We start from the raw sequence: 22,675 nt of genomic DNA on the forward strand, positions 1-22,675 counted from the left end.
TCGTGGCTCAGCAGGTCGTGGTTAACTCAGCAGGCCGTGGTCAACTCAGCAGGCCATGGTTAACTCAGCTGCCCGTCGTCAAATTGTGCGCAGCGGGATGTGGCGATGGTGAGGGGGGTCGACAGTCCTCGCGGGACAGCGCCGTAGTGGACGACTCTGGTGGGACGGGGGCAGGGGCGGGTGTGGGGGAGGGGCCTGGGGGAGAGGCAGGCCCTTATGTCAGAACACACAAGGAAGATCAGCAGCGGGCGTTTACAAAGAGGTGTGTTAGTTTGAAAGAAGAAAGTTACTTCTACAAAATTACAATTGTGAACATAGCTTGTTCCCAAGAAAAAGACTTTATGGGCCGCATCAGTTAAGAACACACACACCAGTTAAGACTACGGCCGTCGATCAAGCTACATTTCTTACTTTCCAACAACTCTTACCTTTCTGTGTCTCTCCTGCACCGGGGTCCTGCTTGAGATCTGGCGGTTTGGGCCTGAGCAGCGGCGACCGGACGGCCTCTGGAAGGTGTCTGAGGAGGTCCATCACTTCCAAGAATCCCGGCATAACATGCATTATGCTCTCTCCCTCCAGTGTTTCCTCTCTCACACCTGTGGGGCATTATAAGCAAAGGTGAGCTTAGGGTAAAACCTTGATCTCACCTTCTGTCAGTCACAAGAAACAGATAATTATTTAAATAGATATATAAGTGCAGAGAAGTGCCGTTGTAAAGGCAATAATTCTCTACTATCAACAGAACTGAACTGAACCTTCATGACGGAGCGATTATATTGCAACCTTTTAAGTACGTCAAAGGAGGTTATCAAGACTAGCTTTCAACAGAACTTGCAAGTATAACCTCTTCATCCAGATAGGTAATTATATTCACTCAAGGGTTGGCTGAGCCTCGTTCCCTCTTGTGAATCACATGTTTGGGGCAAATGTGGCGACACCCAAAGAGCTTTCTGTCTCTGAGCATTAACCCTCCTCAGGAACACCTGGATCTGACAGACCCGGGCGATTATTTCGATGCTATAGTTCAGTAACTTATAGATGCCAGGGATCCCTGTCTATCTCAAATAGCTTCCTAACTTTTTTTGCCCATGCAGGGTGTAGGGGGGTTACTTTCGTGTCTCTCTGTTTTGCAATATATCACTTAGAATTGCATGTTGGGTCTATGAGACCCTGGTGTACCTGAGGAGAGGGGAGAATTTTTCACTCCGAGTTTGCAGGTTGTTTTAATGCTGTTTGGGATCCACAATGCCCATAATGAAGGACCTCCATCCCTCAAGTGCTGACACAAGTGCTAGGCTTATAGTGTTCTTTGTTTTCGTGTATGGCCACTGCCAATATATATATATATATATATATATATATATATATATATATATATATATATATATATATATATATATATATATATATATATATATATATATATATATATATATATATATATATATATATATATATATATATATATATATTGTTAGATGTAGAGGAGGAAAGGGTGGCTGAGATTGTGGCGGATGGAAGGGTGCAAGGAATAAATGTGTTGGGAGAGTTGAATGATTCTTTGATCACGAAGGAGAAAGTGGAGAAGGCAGTAAAGGAGATGAAAACAGGGAAAGCTGCAGGTATGGATGGGTGTGCTGTGGAATGCCTGAAGGGTGGTGGAGTGACTATTGTTGACTGGTTAGTAAGATTGTTGAATGTGTGCTTTGTGAAAGGTATGGTGCCAATTGACTGGGCAAGTGCTTGTGTGGTCCCGTTGTATAAAGGCAAGGGTGATAAGTATGAATGTACTAGCTTTAGGGGTATAAGTCTGTTGAGTGTTGTAGGTAAGGTGTATGGTAGAGTGCTAATTATGAGAGTTAGAGAGGGTACAGAGGGGGTGATTGGTGATGACCAGTGTGGCTTTAGGAGAGGGAGGGGATGCGTTGATCGGGTGTTTGCTGTGAGACTAGTGTGTGAAAAGTATTTAGCGAAAGGCAAGGGATGTGTTTTGGGCATTTATGGATTTAGAGAAAGCGTATGATAGAATTGATAGGGAGGCTTTGTGGACTGTTTTAAGATTGTATGGACTTGATGGTAGGTTACTAAAAGGGGTGAAAAGTTTTTATGTAAATAGTAGAGCGTGTGTAAGAGTGGGGAATGCTGTGAGTGATTGGTTTCCCGTGAGTAGGGCTGCGACAGGGATGTGTGATGTCGCCTTGGTTGTTTAATATTTACGTGGATGGTGTTGTAAGGGAGGTGAATGCAAGAGTTTTAGGTGGAGGTCTGAGTCTGGTGAATGTTGATGGTGGAGAGCGGAATCTGAAGCAGCTGCTGTTTGCAGATGATACTGCACTGGTGACTGATTCAGAGGAGAGATTAAGACAGTTGGTAGAGGAGTTTGGAAGGGTGTGTGAAAGGAGGAAATTGAAAGTAAATGAGAATAAGAGTAAAGTGATGAAGTGTACGAGGTTGATAGATGGTAGGGGGATGAATATAGTTTTGAATGGTGAGTTGCTTGAGGAGGTAGATTGTTTTAAATATCTAGGGTCACATGTTGCTGTGGATGGAAGAATAGATGCAGAAGTGAAGTTTAGAATAAATGAAGTAGGAAAGGTGCTGGCAGGAATTTAAAAAGTGTTTAAATGTCGTTCGCTTAGAATGGATGTAAAGAGAAGGCTGTATGAGGATGTAGTGGTACCGACTGCGTTATATGGGGCTGAAACATGGAATATGGGTGTAGCAGAGAGGAAAAGTTTGAATGTAATGGAGATGAGGTGTCTGAGGAGTATGTGTGGAGTGACGCGTATGGATCGGGTGCGAAATGATGAAGTGTGAAGGAGAACTGGAGTTGTTTGGGAGATGGCTGGTAGAGTTGAGCAGAGGGTGTTGCGATGGTTTGGGCATATGGAGAGAATGGATAATGAGCGATTGGTGAAAAAGATAACTAGATCTGATGTGAGAGGTGTAAGGCTGAAAGGAAGACCACGAATAGGATGGATGGACAGTGTGAAGAGAGCGCTGGATGCGAGAGAGATGTCTGTTGAGCAAGGAAGAATGGCTGTGCGTGACAGAAATAAATGGAGAGAAATTGTGAATGAATAAGTGATGACGCAGCCCTGAGGGGATATTCTCCCGCATTTGGTCTGATCAGCTAGTCAGGTCAGGTGCGGGTAAGGGGATGGGTCTGTTATGATGTGTCAGGGGTAAACCAGTTCCGCTGTCGGGCCCTGCTGCGGATGTCACTGATTGCATTACGCAGTTGACCCTTGTGTGGTGTGGTGCGGTGAGGATCTGTCCGTTCTCCCCTTTGGGGCTAAGATGCGAATGTGTTTGAATGGATGAGTAAATGGGGAGTGTGTCGTCCTGTCTCGGCTACCTCCCTTTCCTTGGGGGAAGCAGCCTAAGTATATATATATATATATATATATATATGGGTTGGCATTTTTTTTTTCTTTTTAAAATATGTAGAGTTACGTGACTCAAAACTTATTTGTATAATTTAATAACTGATAAGACCTAATACTTTGTGGTATATTCAGGATTTCATTAAGTGAAACATGTGAGACAGTACAGCATTTTTTAAAAGCTGGGTTTGACAGACTCAGGTGTACCTAAGTTGTAAGCGAAACTGTAGGTGTATCTGAGGAGGGTTAAAAAAAGTTTTGATCCAATTTTAACCAAGCCTTGTGGAAGGTTTGAGGATCAGGCAAGGGGATGACACTTTAAGAACAATAATTCACGGGGGAAGGTCACACGGCAAGGTGAACTTAAACACTTTGATTTAATTAAGGCCAATCGTGGTGGAAGAGTTGAGGAGATGGCAAGAACGAAGTTAGTCGATTTTGATGACAATTAGCCAAACGATAAGGTCACAGGCTAAGGTTAAATATCGGCCCATGTGTATCTACGTGAGCATTAGAAAAAAAATCTTGATCTGATTTGTCACATGGTTGGATGGATGAGGGTCTGCCAAGGGTTATTTTTATAACAATAGGCAATAGTCATGGTCTCACGGCAACAGAATTCAGACATTTTTTTATCCGATTTAAACCAGTCTTCGTGGAATGGTTCTGGGTAAGGGATGGATAAAGGTACCGGTATTCGACTCTGAGAAAAATCAAAGGCCAAAGTCACTGAGAAAATTCACAGGGGAAAGGTCGCATCGCAAGGTCAGCTTAAACAGTAGACAAATTTTGTGAAACTGCGGGTATGGCACGGATGAAGAGATCTGATTTTAAGAACTCAGTCAAGGTCAGAGGGGAAGGTCATTTTTCGATCCGTGGGTGATTGTGCATGACTAAAATAACATGAACTTTTTTTCTTAAGGTCTTTTCAACCAAACTTGGCGGAAAGGTTGAGGGTTCACCAAGGGATTGGCCTACTGTTTCTGATAATAGGTCGAAGGTCAGGGTTGTGCGAGAAGGCCAGCTTACAGTTATCAATCGATTTGGACCAATTTTAGTTGAAAGTCTCAGAGTAAATCAACAATAAAGTGTTTGATTTTGAGAATGATGCGTCCAGGTATAAGATCACAGAGCAAGGTCAAGTGTCCGACCCAACAGCTCAAATGGTTTTGATCTGATTTGGACTAAACTCAGTGGAATGACGGAGGGTTTTGAAATGATGTGATGCATTTTCGAAAACAATAGGTGAAAAATCAAGGTGAAAGAGCAAGGTCAATTCGTTTAGTTTTTATCCGAACTACACCAATCTTTGTGGAAAGGTTCAGAAAAAGAAATGAATGGAATGTTTCGATTTTGAGATGAATCGGTTGAAGCTCATGATTGCAAAGTAAAATATTAAGCCATTGGACCATTTTCACGGCGCTATGCTGCCCTCTTTGAGCATCCCTTCCTGTTTTATTCTCTACTCTTTCTTTCCTGACATTTTCATTCACCTTAGGGTACTCTTTCCAAACTGGATAGATTATATATTGTCATTATCATCCCTTACACTATACGAGGTCTCCCGTACGTGTAATAAAATTCGGAGAAAACGTGAATGTATAAGGAATACAATACAATGCAACACCCTCGCTTTACAAATGATTCAATAGCCGAGTTACCTCAGCCTTATTTGATTCACCCAGCTATGTCCAAATCGAAATAAATCTACGCTATCTTTGTCTTGTGCCCCTGACCTCTGACCTATTCTTAAAATCCTTGGCTGACCTTCAACCCTCACCAAGTTTCGTTAAAACCAAGTTAACACTGTTAGGACTGGCCTTCTCCAGTGACCTTAATCTTGGCTTACAATTGTCAAAATCAAATCACTACCACCTTATCTGTCATACCCTTATATTTAACATTGTTCAGATCGATCAAGATAAAGTTATACCGTTCGTGCACACACACACACACACACACACACACACACACACACACACGCAAAGACTGCAGGTGTATCAAGCTTATAGTCTTAGTTTGCTAAAGGAGTTAGATAATATATCCTGGTCATTGATTTGGTACTGACCGGACAGCGCAGAAGACAAGGAGTCAGCACTGGACCCATCTCCTTCGTACGCATAGGCTCTGAGGTCGTCCTTGGCTGGCAGCGGTTTGGGCCACGAAGCTCTGCCCTCGACCCCAGCCACATCAGGAGCCTCACTGTTGCCCTCCACCTCACTATCGTTTTTACTTGTCTGCATTTTTCCTGGGAGGCGAAAGAAATTAAGCCTGCTGCAAATGTTGTTGTTCTGAACAGAATTTTGTCTCTATGAAGAGACATATATCGAATGCTCCATACATTTTACATTTTAATATAAGGCTGGCCTGAGATGAATTCGTACAAGATGTGTACCTTGATACTGTCTGTTGGTGGTTGGAGAGAGTCTGAGTTGTTTGATCAGAGTGTAGTGGGGTTCATCTCCTTGTAGGATGGTGTTGCCCTCCTGGCCTGTCCCCTCTTGCGTCTCCTTGTGGTCACCTCTCTGTCCCAGCGTGAACCACTGGTGTCGGAGTTTCACTGAAATAAATACGCCAGCAACCACTGGCAGGAGCACGGGCAAAATTAATGTAATGTATTACTTTGCCTGCTGCAGCAAAATAGAAATGTTACGCCATATTTCAAGATCATCATAGTTAGTAATACTTCCGTAAGGTAATCTCTATCATCATCATCCAGTCCTGTGGTGCTCCATGAGGAGCGTAGGAGTCTGGGACTAGGCAGGCTGGTCCTGGCATTTAAGATGAGAGTGACCAGCCTCACTTACTTAATAAAACTGTCTAACATTAGTGAAACATACCAATGATAAGTATAGATAGTGTGACTGCGGCAATAACTAAAGCAACTGTGAGTGGGTGTGGTACGGTTGCAATGTGTGTCCACTGACAGTGGTCCCCCGTGTGGGTGGGGCCGCACACACACTGGTAGCCGGGCTGTAGGTTGTGGCAGGACCCACCGTGCAGACACGGCTGCCACTGGCACTCGTCCACGTCACGGCAATCGTGGCCCGCCACCTGACGCCCAGGACCGCAGCTGCACCAGGGTCACGTCAACAATAGGTCATTTGTGGGAACATGAAGTGAAAACATATCGTATTATCTGATTTCATTTAGCAATAAAAGAGAAAAAAATCTAGGACACATTTCTCTGTGGTGAAAAGCTAAGACTGCTTGTCAGACAGGGCCAGCTATATCAAGATACATAGCATGGTGCATAATGTTGAGTGAATTTGTACAACACCTGCAGGTTGCAACGCCCCAGGTGGAGATGCATGTGAGAGGTGGGAGGCATGTGGTGCCCAGACAGGCGTCAGGGGCTGAGCAACCGGACTCCAGGCCCCACCTGCTGTCATTGGTGGTAGGGAGCAGCGGTACAGCATGCCCACACACCCGCACGTCATCCACACACACTGATACATCTGCAAAAAGATCAAAGAAAAATGGAACATGCTTAAGAAATAAATATTATCTTAGCACATGATTAACATTTTCTTAATAAGAATGGATGGCATTATTAATTCATGCAAACATGTTTCTAGAGCACGGAGAGAAAACACCAGTTATACACATTCTTAGGTTAAATTGTGAATCTCATGAAACATACTGAAAAACCATTGTTTATTGAACTTTATTGCACATCAGTAAAAAAATCAGTTATTATTGTCCTCAATGTCCAGTTCTTATAATCTAACAGTTAACAGGTTGGTATTAACAGCTGTTTGCACTAATCCATCCTGATGTTCCAAAAGTGAACTATTGTATTCTGGATATCGCCAAGTTATTTTATTCAGAATAAGATGTTACCTCTTGCTCTAAAAGGGCTAAAAATAAAACATGACTAGCTGTTACGGCTTTGAATAAGAGAGAAGAAAGAGGAAGGTTATCCATGGAGGACAATGTTAAAAGCTGAACAGGTAAATTACAAAGGCCTGGAGTATCACTGTTTTGAGTGTGAAATTGCATTGAGACGTCATTCATATTTGTGGCACTTATAATGTATTCTAATTCTGTGGTGTTTATGCTGCTGTACCGACGTGGTTGGCAAATGAGCACTTGGATCTGTTTTAACGAAAATACCTGCAAACAGTGCAGAAATGGTCGTTACACGCTTTGATTTATTTGACAACAAACATTCAAGCTAACAACACTTACTGTCATCCGGGTCATCCAACGGCTCAGCAAGATTCTGTCTCAAATATCCCGGGACCTCGCCACCCAGCATCACTGTGTCACTGTCGTCAAAAAGTGGAGGCACTGAAGGTAAGTGAACCAGTGTTCTCAGGTGATCCTCTTCTGAGGCAGCCAGAGACACAAGGGACTCGTTGTGACGCCAACCATCACCATCATCCACGGCGATCACTAAGCTGTACCGGTGGTATTCAGCCGTCACCACGTGCCACTCTCCATCATCCAGTGGCTGGCTCTCCGCACAGGCAGAATTACCTGCCCATCCTTCTCCGAACACTCGAACACACGCTATCCCCGCCTGTAGCTGAGGGGGACCATGGGGTGAACCTTGAACCCCTACAGTGCAAACAGTTCTGTAGCAACACTGTTACATTATGAACAACTTCATTGCAAATGCTGCATCTTTCTGACAAATTATTGCTCTTGTCAAAATGGAAAGAATGACTCACGTGCAGTAAGAAGACAGCATCCTGATGGCGGGTAAGCAAGCTAAGAAGAATGATACTGCTACTATCCCTGATCCTGAACCTCAGTTGTGCTGTCAGGATATGCGATCCAGGAGTTAAACTTGGGACCACCTTGAAGTAAGATGCAGAGACGAGGGTAGCCGGGAGTGTGGATGTTGTGCATCCTGGCCCCGTCCACCCTGGGTCACACACACACTGTGGCTGATGCAGACCGCCCACACACTGGCCCCGATGCCCACAACCACCCTTGCACATCTCTTCCTGGGGCTGGCAACCACTTATGCCACCCTTGCTGTAGGCTGGTTCGCCCAGGTCCACCAGCTGCAAGAAAATTACGGAACAGTAAAGGCTGCTGTGCCTCAGAAAAAAAAAAAAAAAAAACTTCAATACTCACACCTTTAATCTATAAATTCTTACCTGACCGTTGAGGCGAAGGTGTGAGATGCATCCAACCAGTGGTCGTGGTGTGGGAGCATATTTCCACCCATGGTCAGCAGAGCTCGGAGGATCGTGGGCCAGGCCACCCACCTGCAGAGGCCAGGTGTCCAGCAGCCTCAGATCACGCCAAGACGTCCGTGCTGCACAGTGTGAATCATCCAGTGACGAGTTTTGAAGACCACGGCCACACAGGTCAACCACCACCGCCATGCCCTGTGAGCACGAACTGTACAATTAGGCTACCTGTTACAAACTAGGATAGTATTCTCTGGTATTTCCTTCCATCAGATGATGAAACTGTACTTCGCTTCCTCTACAAACCGTAAAATTCTCTCACTCCTTCAGTACTAAATCTTTCCAATCCTCACTTGCTGCTGCTTTTTTTATTTAGGGCCTTAAAGTTAGTTCTCTGTGCTCCATTCAAAATTCGATAATTGGTATCAAATGCTGGTACATAATTTATATTCATCAGTGGTTCAATAACGGGACGCCTTCATATGGTGGCACAGAAATAATTAGGGCACAACTGCCTATTTAATCAATCGGCCCCCAACTACTTCCCTATCCCCTGAAAGGACGATGATGGACTGAAGGAAAAGGGCAATTTAAGTCTGCATTCCATAGGATTCACATTTCATATAAGCCATCACCATCACCACTACCGCCAAAAACACCACCACTACTACTACTACTACTACTACTACTACTACTACTATGACTACTACTACTACTACTATTATTACTGTTGTCGATATTAAAAGAGCATAGCATTAGTTTGAGAAATGATGAGTGAGAGCAGTGGAAAGTGGAACTGTTCAGAAATGCATGTGGGTGGCGTTGGTTGGATAGGACAAGGAATACAGAGAACCATGAAATATGTGGAGGAAGGAAGTCTATCGATCGAAAGTTTCTGTTTGGATGGCATAGTTATAAATGCGAAAATTAATACAAACAGCGTGGTAAAATATTATATGTGTCACTAAGCGTGAAGGCGTAAAGAGGGTTGGAAGATCGAAAAGATGACTGGATGTGGTAAATGACTGGCAAACGCGTATGTCATTTAAGGGTGAAAAAGAATTAACAAAGGACAGAAATGTACCAATTTAATAATTACAGAGATGCATACGACAAGGGATTTTGACTGATGGAATGGCCTTTACCAACTGTGAAGCACACATAAAATGTGGATAGTTTTTGCGTGTAAATTGGAGCTGAGATCTGGAAGGCCGGAATGATGAGTGAAAAGCTGTGTGGTCCGCCTCATCTAACACTGTACTGATAGTTCTCGTGATTTTATATGTTCTCTTTCTTATTTCCGGAGCCCTAACAACTCCATTTTTTAAAGTAATACAGAAATGATCTCACTCTGGTATGTAACCAGGAAGTTGATTCAGTAGATTTTCAGTGGATACTGAAACGTTATGAATATGTCACATCGCCTACATATAAAGGTCATTAAAAAATATCTAGAGCTCAAAATGCAGGATGGCCCCGCGTCCCAACACTGACCTTCACCCGCGACAACCTTTTATCGACTGCACCAAAATCGAATAATTTTTTCACATCGCCATACACATTGTATACCGAGTTTGATCTAGATCGGACCAAGCAGGTAGAGGTGTATGGTATGTAGGAGGACTACTGGGCCTTGAAAGCAGGCTGTGAAGCCTATGCCCAGAGTCGGACACATTAAAAAAAAAAAAAAAAAAAAAAAAAAAATCCATGATAATGGCATTTCTTGAACTTTGTTCTTGACCTTTGATCGTCAACCTTGACTGATCAGCATCAAAAGTGAACATCTTTCCAGATCCACACACACAACTTTGATCCAAATCGGATGATATTCATGAAACAGAATACATACATACAGTACATACATACATACACATAGCTTACATACATGAGACAGGCTCAATGACAGCACTTTTTGTATTCGGAGTCGCTAAAAATTTACATAAACAAAATACCACTACTTTATTTCATGTAATAGTGCAACACGTTCTGAAGTCCTTTTCTGGTTGACACGAGCTACAAATGTAATAAATACGACACACACACACGCGTGCACGTGCACATCTTAGTTATTTTCAAGGAGGTTCTAGATTTCAATGAACTCTTTTCCAGAATTTTTCCATTAGTTTTGTCACGTGGTTCTGAAGATATATCACGGCACACAGACGAGGAACAAATCCGTACCATTGCCTAAGAGCTTTGAAGGTACGAATAAACACGTACCAAAACAACACAGACTCCACACGTGTGTCGCACGGAATGTAGTATAGCATTAAAAATAAAAATCAGTTTCAAAATGTCAGGGGAACTAGTGAATGAAAATAAAGATCTTTGTATTTTTAAAAGGCTATTTACGATACTTTAACACACACACACACACACACACACACACACACACACACACACACACACACACACACACACACACACACACACACACACACACACACACACACACACACACACACACACACACACACACACACACACACACACACACACACACACACACACACACACACACACACACACACACACACACACACACACACACACACACACACACACACACACACACACACACACACACCTTTGCAATATTCTGGACCCTCGTGAGTGTGGGTAGCTGTGTGGAGAATTGACACACAAAAATTTATAAGAAGCTCTGAGAATAAGGACCCTGACTATATTGCATAAAATGACCATGTAAATGAAGTCGCTGAGATACGTTCCAGTAAGTATCGAGATTATGGTCACCACCAGATACAGCTTCCTACAAACATTAATTTTCTTCCTTCTAAATACGTTAGATATTTTTACATCGGCTCCCGTGAAGCAAGAGCGGGTGTTTTGTGTGTGTGTGTGTGTGTGTGTGTGTGTGTGTGTGTGTGTGTGTGTGTGTGTGTGTGTGTGTGTGTGTGTGTGTGTGTTAATCCGATTTTAATCAAACTACGTAGTCGGGTTGAGGGTATACCAAGGACTAAACACTCTTCTTTAAAACAAAAGATCAAAGGTCAAGGTCACAGAGTAAGGTCAACTTAAAATTTATGTAATAGAGGCCAAGCTTTGTGGAATGGTTGAGGATAAGATAAGAATAAAGGATTCCTGGGGTCACACTTACAAAGAAAGGTCAAAGATTAAGGTCGCAGGACATGAAGTACAAAAATAGTTTTCGTGGGAGGGCTAAGGATCTGACAACAATGAGGCGATTCACTTTTGGCAACAATCAAAGGTCAAGGTCAGAGGGCAAGGTCAAAGACAGACCAGTATGTCTTTGTGTGAACAAAATAACAGAGTTCTGATATGATATGGAACAAATTTGGTGGATGGGTTAAGGGTCACCAAAGAGGCTGACACACTGGTTTTGAGAACAATAGACAAAGAGTCAGTGTCACATTGCAAGGTCAACGTATAATGTTCATCCGACTTACTGAACTTTGTGGGAGGGTTAAAGTTCAAATAAGACTAATGAGATTCAATTTTGCGACCAAACAGTCAAACATCAAGATCACTGGGAAAGGTCAAAGGCCAAGGCCACTGGGCAAAGAAAATTCAGTTTTAATTTGATCTGAACCAAACTTGTTGAAAAGACTAAGGACTGGGCAAGAATGTAGTCATTCGACTGAGTTATCAGTTGAGGGTCAAGATCACAAGGCAATGTCAAATTTTCGGCCTATAGACCAGTTGGTGGGAAAAGATGTTGCACTCTTGGAATGCTTCTTGTTTTATTGTTGTGTATCGCGATTTGTTCGTCTTCGTCTTGTCATCCTACATATTTTTCCGTTTTTCCACTTGCATACATTTTCTCTCGTGTGCTGTAGTCACTGTCAATCATAAAACCCAGCTACCATTTATTAACTAGCCTAACCAAACTAGCCTGAAATAACCTAACCTGCCGGTTAGGTCTTCCCGTTAAACTGTGCTTACACCAGACGGGAATCGGAAAACACTTCCGTTAGAAAGCACGAGGGAGACCACATGGAAAAAGAAAGGCACTGGAAAATACCATGAAAGCAATAAAAGGCAATAGTTGTCGTGTATGGAAAACAGAAAAACACAAAGTAACCAGCAGGACAAAAGAAGTCACTTGAATGCTCTATAGTAGTGATTATAAATTCCATTATTATTTACCTGTGTTGCTAATTTAAGGTACACTGTGACCTACCTGAGTGCTGAGCCTAATGTGTAGTGTGTGCCACTCGCAGTCACTGACCACAGTGGGAACTTCCAACACAACAGGCTTCGCTCCGCCTTCCACCATGACCTGTGGGCGGCCGCGCCTCAGCTGAAGGGCCAACATGGGCGTGGGTGGGTGATGGGATTGGCGTGGCAGGGGCGCCAGGGGCCCCGAGTAGAGCACCAGGGCGTGGGGGCGGCTGGTGAGGACACGGAGGGAGATGGTCAGGGGAAGGCAGGGTGGCAGTGGTCGCACCCAGGCCCAGTCCTTCCCAGAGAACGTGCGGCTCAGGATCTTGCACTGGGGCCCCCACGACCCACCTGGACACACACACCTGACAATCACATGTTTCTGTACATCGGGCATGCAAACCCTTACATACGTGCTACATAACAGGTACAACATATTACTATGCAACAGATTTGTTTCCCTTCTAGGAATCAAGTCATGAGTTTCTTAAGGGACAGTGCACATTGCATTTAACCATCTTCACTGCAACAGTGATATACGCTTAATTCTTACTACAGTTTGAAGCTTTTGTTACGTCTAGGGGAGAACTTCCGCAGCGAAGGGACCGGAAATAATGTTGACTAAACCTCTTTGCGACGTAACCGTTTGCAACGTTCTGTATTTCAATTTTTTCTTGCTTTTACCAGGTGATTTTATCGTATGGACACGGTAAAAATATTAATAGAAATAATTTATGTGTGATGGAGCAATATGTCCTTCGTCTAAGCTGTGCTGATGTAACTAATCTTGTCTACGATTCGTTTATTAATTCTTGTACTATGTTGTCATGCAAAATACGGCCTGCGTTTCATAAATGGCCTTGTTCGTCACTAGATCCACCAGTGATAAAAAGGCAGCCATTCACTGTCAGATATAAAAAATATTCATACACTGGCCTGGGCCGTCACTGAATGATAAAAAGAAAAAAAAAAGCCATTTCCCTATCAGAGAAGCAAAATTATAAATACACCAGCCTCTGTGATCTGCATGACAGTCCAGAGACGATACAGGAAAGAAGAAAGTAAATGCATATTTCCACAGCAAGATGCTTCCCACGTATTAAGGGTATTTTTTGTTTTACCATAGAGTACAGTCTTAATGTTTCGTTATGTTCTACCACGTGCAATTTTCATCGATATTGTCTTCTTTATTCCGAGTATATGCGACGATACACCAACGTTAAATTCAATCTGGCAACGCACTTTACATTTTATTCTTGCTTTCTAAAGAAGATAATATTTATCTAGATAAGACTTTTGAAACTAGAGAGGTTAAATATACCCATAATTAACCCCATCACTTTTTATTTTTATGTGAGGAAGAAGGAACAAAAGGTAACGAGCCCGCAAAACTCTTCCTTCCAAGAGAAAAACAAAATACAAGAGAGAGTCAAATTTAAGATCCATTCATTTCGAGATGCCTGGACACACTGCATTTGAAAGACTGGAGATCATAGGAAGCAGGAAATACAGACAGAGGGAGACGGTTCCAGAGTTGACCTGTTGCATAAATGAAGGATTGGGAGTAACGGTTAACTCTTGCATTAGAGAGTTGGACAGAAAAGGGGTGAGAGTTTGCTGCTAGACGGGTGTTATGCGCCCGTTGTAGAGGTGGAGGAATGCATGTAGTTTAGAGGAATAGTAACCATTGAAGCAGCGATAGAAAAGAGATAAAGATGCAACAGTGTGGTGAAGAGACAGAGGTTGAAGGGAGTCAGTAAGAGGGGGAGCTAATGAGATGAAAAGCCTTTGACTCCACCCTATTGAGAAGAGCTCTATGTGGGGAGCCTTCCCACACATGAGAGTTATACTCCACACAGGGGCGGATAAAACCCCTGAATAAAGTCAACAATTGTGCAGGGGTAAAGAAGGAATGGAGTCAGCTTAGCACACCCAATCTCTTGGAAGCAGATTGTACAAGAGATGTAATATGATCTTTCCAAGATAAGTCCCGAGTAAATGAAACCCCAAGCATGTTCAATGATGATGCAGGATTAAGCTGAATATTATTAAACATTAGTGGGTATACCTGTTGAAGATTTTGTTGGGCTGATAGGTGTAAAAACTGAGCCTTTGGTCCATTAAAAACAACCAGAATATTTTTACCCCAGTCAGAGATACGAGCCAAGTCAGACATTAGGTGTGTTATAGCCTCATCCCTTATGTGCTGAAGTAACTGTTGAGATGGAGGTTGTGGGAATCAAATGGAAAGGTGAAGGGTGGAGTCATCAACGTATGAGTGGATAGGGTTAGATGTACAGCTTAGAAGGTCATTGATGAATAAAAGGAAGATAGTTGGTGATAGAACAGAGCCCTGAGGAACACCACTGATGGCCATCTACAACAGCGGCTATAGAACGACCAGAAAGGAAGCTAGCGATGAAGGCACAGACAAAAGGATAGAAACCGTAAGAGGGCAGTTTGGAAATTAAAGATTTATGCCAGACTCGATCGAAAGACTTTGAGATGTCAAGTGCAATGGCAAAGCTTTCGCCAAAGTCCCGAAAGGAGGATGACCAGGAATCTGAAAGGTAGGTGAGAAGATCGCCTGTGGAGCATCCCAGACGGAACCCATACTGACGATCAGGAAGAAGGTTGTGATAGGAAAGATGCTTTAAAAATTTTCTATTAAGAATAGACTCGAAAACTTTTGAGATACAGGATGTTAAAGCAATTGGACGATAGTTAGAGGGTTGGGAATGGTCACCCTTCTTTGGGACTGGCTGAATGAGAGCAAACCTCCAGCAAGAAGGAAAGGTACAAGTTGACAGACAGAGGCAAAAGAATGCCTAGGCAGGGTGTAAGCACAGAAGCACAGTTCTTGAGAACAACAGGAGGGACTCCATCAGGCCCATATGCCTTATTAGTATTGAGGCCTGTGACAGCAGAAAATACATCAGCTGAAGAAATTTTAATGTCAGCCATGAAGAAGTCAGAGGGGGGAAGTGATGGAGGAACAGCACCGGAATCGTCTAAGGTGGAATTGGAGGAGAAAGTCTGTGCGAAGAGATCTGCTTTGTCAGTAGAAGAAATAGCTACAGAGCCATCAGAGTAGAAAAGAGGAGGGAAGGTTGATGAGGTAAAGTTGTTAGAAAGGTTTTTGGCAAGGTGCCAGACGGAGCAGGAAGAATTCGAGTTAGAGAGTTGAGAGCATTTTGTTTGGATAAAACTGATTTTAGCAGAGCAAAGAACAGACTTAGCACAACTGCGGGCAGAAACGTATAAAAGATGTAATTCAGGGGTGGGTTGGCTCCGGTACCTTTTATAGGCCCTCTCCTTGTTGCGGACAGCATTAGAACAAGCGTGATTAAACCAAGGCTTTCGTGCATAGTCAAAGGATATGAGAAAGGAATGTATGCTTCCATGCCCGAGAGAACAACCTACATAATGCGCAAAGCACACCTGGATGGCTCCTGGCCATGGAAGCAATAATCATTCCAGGGAAAATCAAAGAAGTACTGCCTGAGGGCCTCCCAATCTGCAGCTCCAAAGTGCCACAGACGACGTTTCTCTGGAGGGTCCGCAGGCCATACCGGAGCGATAGGATAGGTTAAGGTGATATGGTTGTGATTGGAGGAGCCCAACGGAGAGAAAAGATTAACAGTGCAAGCAGAAGGATTAGTTATAAGGAAGAGGTCAAGTATGTTGGAACTCTCCAATGCAGTCAGGGATACTGGTAGGGTTCTGTACAAGCTGCTCTAGGTCATTAAGGATAGGAAAGGTGTAGGCTTGTTCACCAGGTGGATCAGTGAAAGGAGAGGAAAGCCAAAGGTGGTGGTGAACATTGAAATCTCCTAGAATGGAGATTTCAGAGAAAGGAGAAATGGATAGAATGTGTTCCATCGTAGAAGTAAGATAGTCAAAGAATTTTTTATAGTTAGTAGAATTAGGAGATAAGTAAACAACACAGATATATTTAGTCAGAGAATGACAAGAAAGCCGAAGCCAGAGTGTAGAGAATTCAGAAGAATCGAGTTCAGGAACACGAAAGCAATATAAGCTGTTGCGTATATATACGCAACAACCACTTTTGGCTTTGAAATGAGTATAGAGAAAGCAGGAGGATACAGAAAAGGGTCTGCTGTCAGTTGCCTCAGACAGCTGAGTCTCAGTTAGCAAAAGAAGGTGAAGTTTAGAGAAGGAGAGGTGGTGCTCAACAGAGCAAAAGTTAGAGGAAAGGCCACGAATGTTGCAGAAATGAAGAAGAAGAGAGTCAGACAGTGGTTCCAGGCATCTTGAGTCGTCACCGGGAGAGGGGCAGAAGGTTGGGGCATTTATGGTCCCCCCCCCCCTGGGGACTCCGAGGCTACGTTATTCGGCGCCATTTTTCAAAATTTTGAAAAGGAAGTGTGGTGTGTACTGTGCATGTAGTTTGGTGTTGATAGAGAAACTTGTATTGGAGTGCATGCTGGCCTACTCTCTCTACTCGTACTACAGACCTTTGGCAGGCTGCATGAAATTGTCTGTTGATGACTTGATAAAAGTAAAAGAGGCATCATTGTACTGAAGTGGTTAAACATATGAATCTCAACTATGTGTGACTCAGGAAATTCAACAAATGTCTGGATGTGGCCTGCCAATGAGCCAGTGCACTAAGTGGTCCTGACATCTTGTGGGAGTCTGTGAACTTCTCCCAGATGAAGCTGTTACGGGTGTGAGAGTTGCAGCTACCAATATTTGATGTTATTCTACCCAAAGCCAGCTAAAACTGAGTGTTGTTACATTGAACATCAGGGTTACACCAAAAAAACTAAGGGTTGTACAATATTCATGGCCTTAGAAAGAAGATAGGTTGGGAAAAAAATAGCATTCAAGTGTATGTTCTACTCCTATCTATCAGGTGATTTCTAGGGGTGTATTAAAGAGGGTATACGTGGAAATATTGCCTTCATGCATGTATAAAGACGGTAAATAGTTCGAATAAGGGTAATAGGATTTCCGTTTCTTAAAAAACAATGATGAAAGATATGGATAAACTCGCCATGCGACATTTCCATTCGGTACTCTGCTCTGCCACACGTACGATTATAAAACAAACACGAGACTGGCGAGGTGCGTCGGTGATGGGATGACTTGGTTGAACTGAACTGTTTATTGTCATAAAGGTACACAGTGCTAATACAACAAAAGGTGGTGGGTCGTGCCACACACCTTCAGCCAATACAGTTAGTAATTGGACAATCGTGGGTGTGACCACCTATGTGTGTGTGTGTGTGTGTGTGTGTGTGTGTAGCCACATACTCTGTTAAAAAAAAAAAAAAAAATAGGTTACACTCCATGTTATGAAATACGGAGGCATTGGTATGACGTATTACATATAGGAGTATAGGGTAGTACTAGAACAGTAAAGGAATACTGTGAAACAAATCAGTACCAACCGTGGCCGAAGGTGATGATATAGCATCGCCTTACAAGCAGGTCGGTGAGTGATGGCCACAACACCCTCCACCACCATCACACCTACACTCTCCCTACACTAAACTCTCTCTTCGTTTCAGATCTTCCCTTCCTTTTGTCGTGCTTAAATTTTATACTGTACATATTCTCCACTGATACACAGTAGAGTTTTGCTTACACTGGCTTGAAGCAGTACAATTTTTAGCAACTATGACTAGGAAACATAAGGCACACACACCCTGTAAGAATACACCTCTCTCCGTTTGAGATCATCACAACTGTTTAGTTGACTATACAGTCTATACATGACACTTTTTTTTTTTTTTTTATTATTAGTATTTCTCCCTTACACTGCCTTGGAAGCGCAGTTGTTAGCGGCTATTGCTAGGTAGCGGAGTGCTTGAATGTTCCTGGTCTGTGGAGGATAGAACAGAGGATAGCAAGAATGTAGTGCTTGTTAGTATTGTGGTCCATATTCCGGATATTCACAGAGAATAGGGAGTAACCGTTTTTAGTTGATTAACTATGTGATTTGTTCAGTGTTGAGAGTTGTGGGTTTCTATACTTAGCATTTAGCGGTGTGACATTGACAATAAGAACAGTTAGCAAAATTACAAACTTTGTTTGCATCGTGGCTGATTGAAATCAAATTCAACTTTCACTGCAGACCAGCACCCATTCATGAAATAAGTGACAGGATGGACCAGGTTTCCATCAAAGATGGACGCCAAACGTCGTAGGCTGTGGGACACGCAACGTAGAAGAGGTGGTGAGAGAGCAACAAGGAAAACATGTCGTACATTGCTCCAGCAGCGAATTTTAAAACATGGCAAAATTTGTGCATGAAAGCATTTCCTCATATATTTACCATGTTATAGTCCTACACCAATTATATGGGATGTTTATTGAATAGTAAATTGTATGCAGAAGTTGATTCCATGGAGATGATGGTTCCTGTTTAACGATTTGTTTTTCTTTTCTAACGCCACTTACACACCAATAGCATGATTGTCAAAGGCATTTGAAAAATTTTGTGATTTGAGGAAACTACATGAAAGTGCATAGAAAAATTTATCTTTGAAACCCGGAAAACGTTTTTCTGGGAGAAGTTCACAGACTCCCACCAGATGGCAGGACCACTCAGTGCTCTGACCCATTATAATATTTGTTCACCCTGATTATGCTCTTCATTTTATTTTTCCTTTTTTTTTTTTTTTTTTTAAATTCTCGAGTATTGCCATAAATTTAACAGTTCACTTCGTGAGGCTCAGCAGTCCTCCCACCCACCACACACCAACACATATCACCACTTCAGCGTTAATGTCCACCGTCCATACTGAATCCGGGCTATCTCATTCAAAACTGGTGCTGTACACTATGTTATGCTTATGTACTGAAGCAGAGATGTGGTGATTCAACTGTTCGGCACTGTGATGAATGTATCTTAGCAATTTCATCAGCACATGCAGGAAGAGTGTACAAATTATGTGACAATTTCGCCTTTTGAAATTGACTCAATCTATAAACAAGGTAGCATAAATCAACAAATATCACAATATCAATCAGTTTGCCCAGTTACTATTGGGATGCAATCAATTTGTTTACCAGTACACAGAAATCATCAACTAGCTGTAACTCTAGTAAAGGGGCTTCTTACGCAAAGGCACATCGTCGTTCTAGCTGATTAATATGAAAAACAGTTTGCAAGACAACCTAAAATCACTATCAAGCTCAAACTTATCCTTTTACTCGTCTGATTCTTTACTTGTAAGATTCAGATCTACCTGTCCCCGTGGATGCAGCGACCACCGTTGAGGCAGGGTGTGTTTGCGCAGGTGTGGTGGTGGCGGACTAAGCAGCTGTGGGCCCGGGTGAGGCGTGGAGTCACCAGGGCAGTGGAGTTAGTGTCCACCACCTGCACACACACACATACATATACACACATGCTTAACGACTGACAATACCTGTTCTAATATATACGTTCACGTCTAAAACACTTAGTTCATATAACTTTCATTATACAAATGTATCCCAGGCATTGATGAATGTTAAGCAAAAGAGTAAGATCAATAACAACGCAGAGAGAGAGAGAGAGAGAGAGATGTGAGCAGGGAGCAGGGCAGTGAAATGACGGGGGAGAGGGCGACATGGAGGCGATTTGTTTATGACCACCCCTTACGGGATTATGGCGTCTGGCAATAGATAGTTATATTGACTGAACAACGCAAAGAAAATAGTGCATAATTATTAAGATCTAACTGATAACACCAATGTATTCAAAAGTTCAACATGAATGAAAACTTTTACTGTACCTGGAGTGAGAGAGAGGTTGAGGCCCGAGAGGCAGCAGAGGAAGGGTCGAGAGGGCCTTCTGGGTGTCGTGGGTGCTGGTTGTCACTTGTGTCCACGGCTGTAGTTGTTTCCAGCACCACGGTCAGGTTGGTTGAGGCCTGCAGCTGTGGTAAATGCGATGTCATTATATTAATTGGATGCATCACGTCCCGCTGAAAGTAGGTGTGCTACACTCATCTCATTTTCGAGAAACATTGAAGAACCAGGCACGAATATAATTCATATCAAATAACTGTATGAAACACACACACACACACACACACACACACACACACACACACACACACACACACACACACACAAAAGCTTGTCTCAAATCTTTTATACAACTACGTAAATAAACATTCATACACGCACATAACTCTCAACTCCCAAACACACACACACACACCTGCTTGGCATGGAGCAACAAGAGGCCCTGTAACTTAATGGGGTCCATGTAACGAGCACTGGTTTCCCTGACGCAGAGCCACACGACCACTGCTGGTGCGGCGTCCTGGGAGTGATGGGCTGGCCGACCCTCCACACTGACGATCTCAACTACTTCTTCCACACCCGCCACCTGCTGCACCCCCTCCAGCACCCGGCTCAGCCCTCCTCCACCATGCTGAGAGTACACGAGAAGGCGACTAAAGCCCTTGTTGTAAGCTGCACTGAGTCTTCGTGGCACTGCTTACTGAGAGATTTATTTTGCATATTACACCTTATAATCCTCCTCATTGCTACTGTATTTCCATTGGTTTTATATCGATACACTTTGCTACAGTAACATACATAAGGATATTGGGGGAACAATCTGTCGGGCTTCCCTGTATTAAAAACAAAAATATCGAGAATACGAGCAAATCGGTCACAATATGAAGTTACGATGCCTATAGTGCCAGTAAGAGTACGACTGTTAAAGTGTATCACCTGGGCAAGGCTCGTTATTCCCTGCATTACTGTGGTTTCCAACAGTACAGGTGACTTGGGATTAACTTCTATCGAACATATGATCCTCGTTCACCAATACCGTATAATGTTTTGCTCTTCCTCAACCCTCCACCGTGATGACAGGACAAGAGAGAAGGCCTGGGGTTCATGCTTTGACTGTGAGATCCAGTATCCTCTTTACTGCATACGAGAAAAGAGAACTGAGGATGAATGGCTATCGACGGTACATGATGACAGGACGAGAGAGAAGTCTTGGGGTTCATGCTTTGACTGTGAGATCCAGTACCCTCTTAACTACGTACGACAAAGAAGAAAATTGAGGAAGAATGGCTATCGACGGTACGAAGATAAGTAACGTTTTCAATATGGTCGTCTCTTGTTTTTCTTCTTCAGCCATCCTTCATCATGGGTTCATGCTTTGACTGTGAGATCCACTACCCTCTTTACTACATACGAGAATGGAGAAAATTGAGGATGAATGGCTATGGACGGTACGAAGATAATGAACGTCTTCAATGTGGTCTTCTCTTATTTTTCCAGCCATCCTTCATCATGTGACAACAGAAGAGAGTAAAAGGTTTAAGATCAATGCCTACCAACGTTAAATGAAGACTATACCTAACTCTCCAGATCGAAAAATATCCTGTCTATCTAACTACTGCCAGATCCCTTAATTCCTTTACGGGTGGCCACAAACAAATCGCCTCCTTGTCGCCCTGACCCCCGTCATTTCGCTGCCCCCCCCCCTAGCTCACCCCCCCTCTCCCACATACCTCTCCACTCCATCCCTCCATCTCATCCTCGGTCCCCCCCCCTTCCCTCAACCCCCGTCCACCTCACATACACTCTCCTCGTTAGTCTCTCGCTCTCCGTCCTCTCCACATGGCCAAACCATCTCAGTGTATTTCTCCTAAACGAAAGAAAATCGTGAGGACACAGCAGTAAAAACAATAATGACAATGAATCTCAAAGGGTTAAAGAAAAAAAAATACTTAGGATAAAATCGTAGAGTGCCGAGTACAAACCAGCTTTTTTCTGTGTGTGTGTGTGTGTGTGTGTGTGTGTGTTTACACTATCTCTAGACGATTTTATTCAGCTCAGGAGACAGACTTCGAACTGGCTGGTTTTTGGTACTTCCTTCACTAAGCGCTGTCTTTCCCTTGCTGGATAAAATTGGATGGAGGTGGCATCATCTTGCGGAAGAGGTTTAAATCGTGGGTAACATCGCTTGCTATCTGTAAATGGAAAAGGATGAGGGGGGAGGGAGAGACAGGAGGT

At 43.1% G+C, this 22,675-nt stretch overlaps 1 protein-coding gene across 1 annotated transcript in view; it reads right to left on the reverse strand.

Moving 5' to 3' along the window:
* Positions 1-64: 64 nt before the first annotated feature.
* LOC145411402 (putative neural-cadherin 2) overlaps positions 65-22,675 on the reverse strand; it is a 104,280-nt gene continuing 81,669 nt past the window's right edge. The window contains exons 16-28 of the mRNA XM_080281444.1: positions 20,856-21,071; positions 20,425-20,568; positions 19,897-20,027; positions 12,696-13,041; positions 8,498-8,731; positions 8,063-8,401; positions 7,578-7,917; positions 6,667-6,844; positions 6,227-6,459; positions 5,782-5,970; positions 5,455-5,634; positions 429-596; positions 65-195 (exon numbers count right to left, since the gene is read on the reverse strand). Coding sequence (XP_080137570.1) covers positions 65-195; positions 429-596; positions 5,455-5,634; positions 5,782-5,970; positions 6,227-6,459; positions 6,667-6,844; positions 7,578-7,917; positions 8,063-8,401; positions 8,498-8,731; positions 12,696-13,041; positions 19,897-20,027; positions 20,425-20,568; positions 20,856-21,071 — 2,829 coding nt within the window. The remainder of the gene's footprint in view (positions 196-428; positions 597-5,454; positions 5,635-5,781; positions 5,971-6,226; positions 6,460-6,666; positions 6,845-7,577; positions 7,918-8,062; positions 8,402-8,497; positions 8,732-12,695; positions 13,042-19,896; positions 20,028-20,424; positions 20,569-20,855; positions 21,072-22,675) is intronic.

Source organism: Coenobita brevimanus, chromosome 11 (assembly GCF_032717465.1).
Source record: "Coenobita brevimanus isolate Jiangsu-jjx chromosome 11, ASM3271746v2, whole genome shotgun sequence".
NCBI lineage: Eukaryota > Metazoa > Arthropoda > Malacostraca > Decapoda > Coenobitidae > Coenobita > Coenobita brevimanus.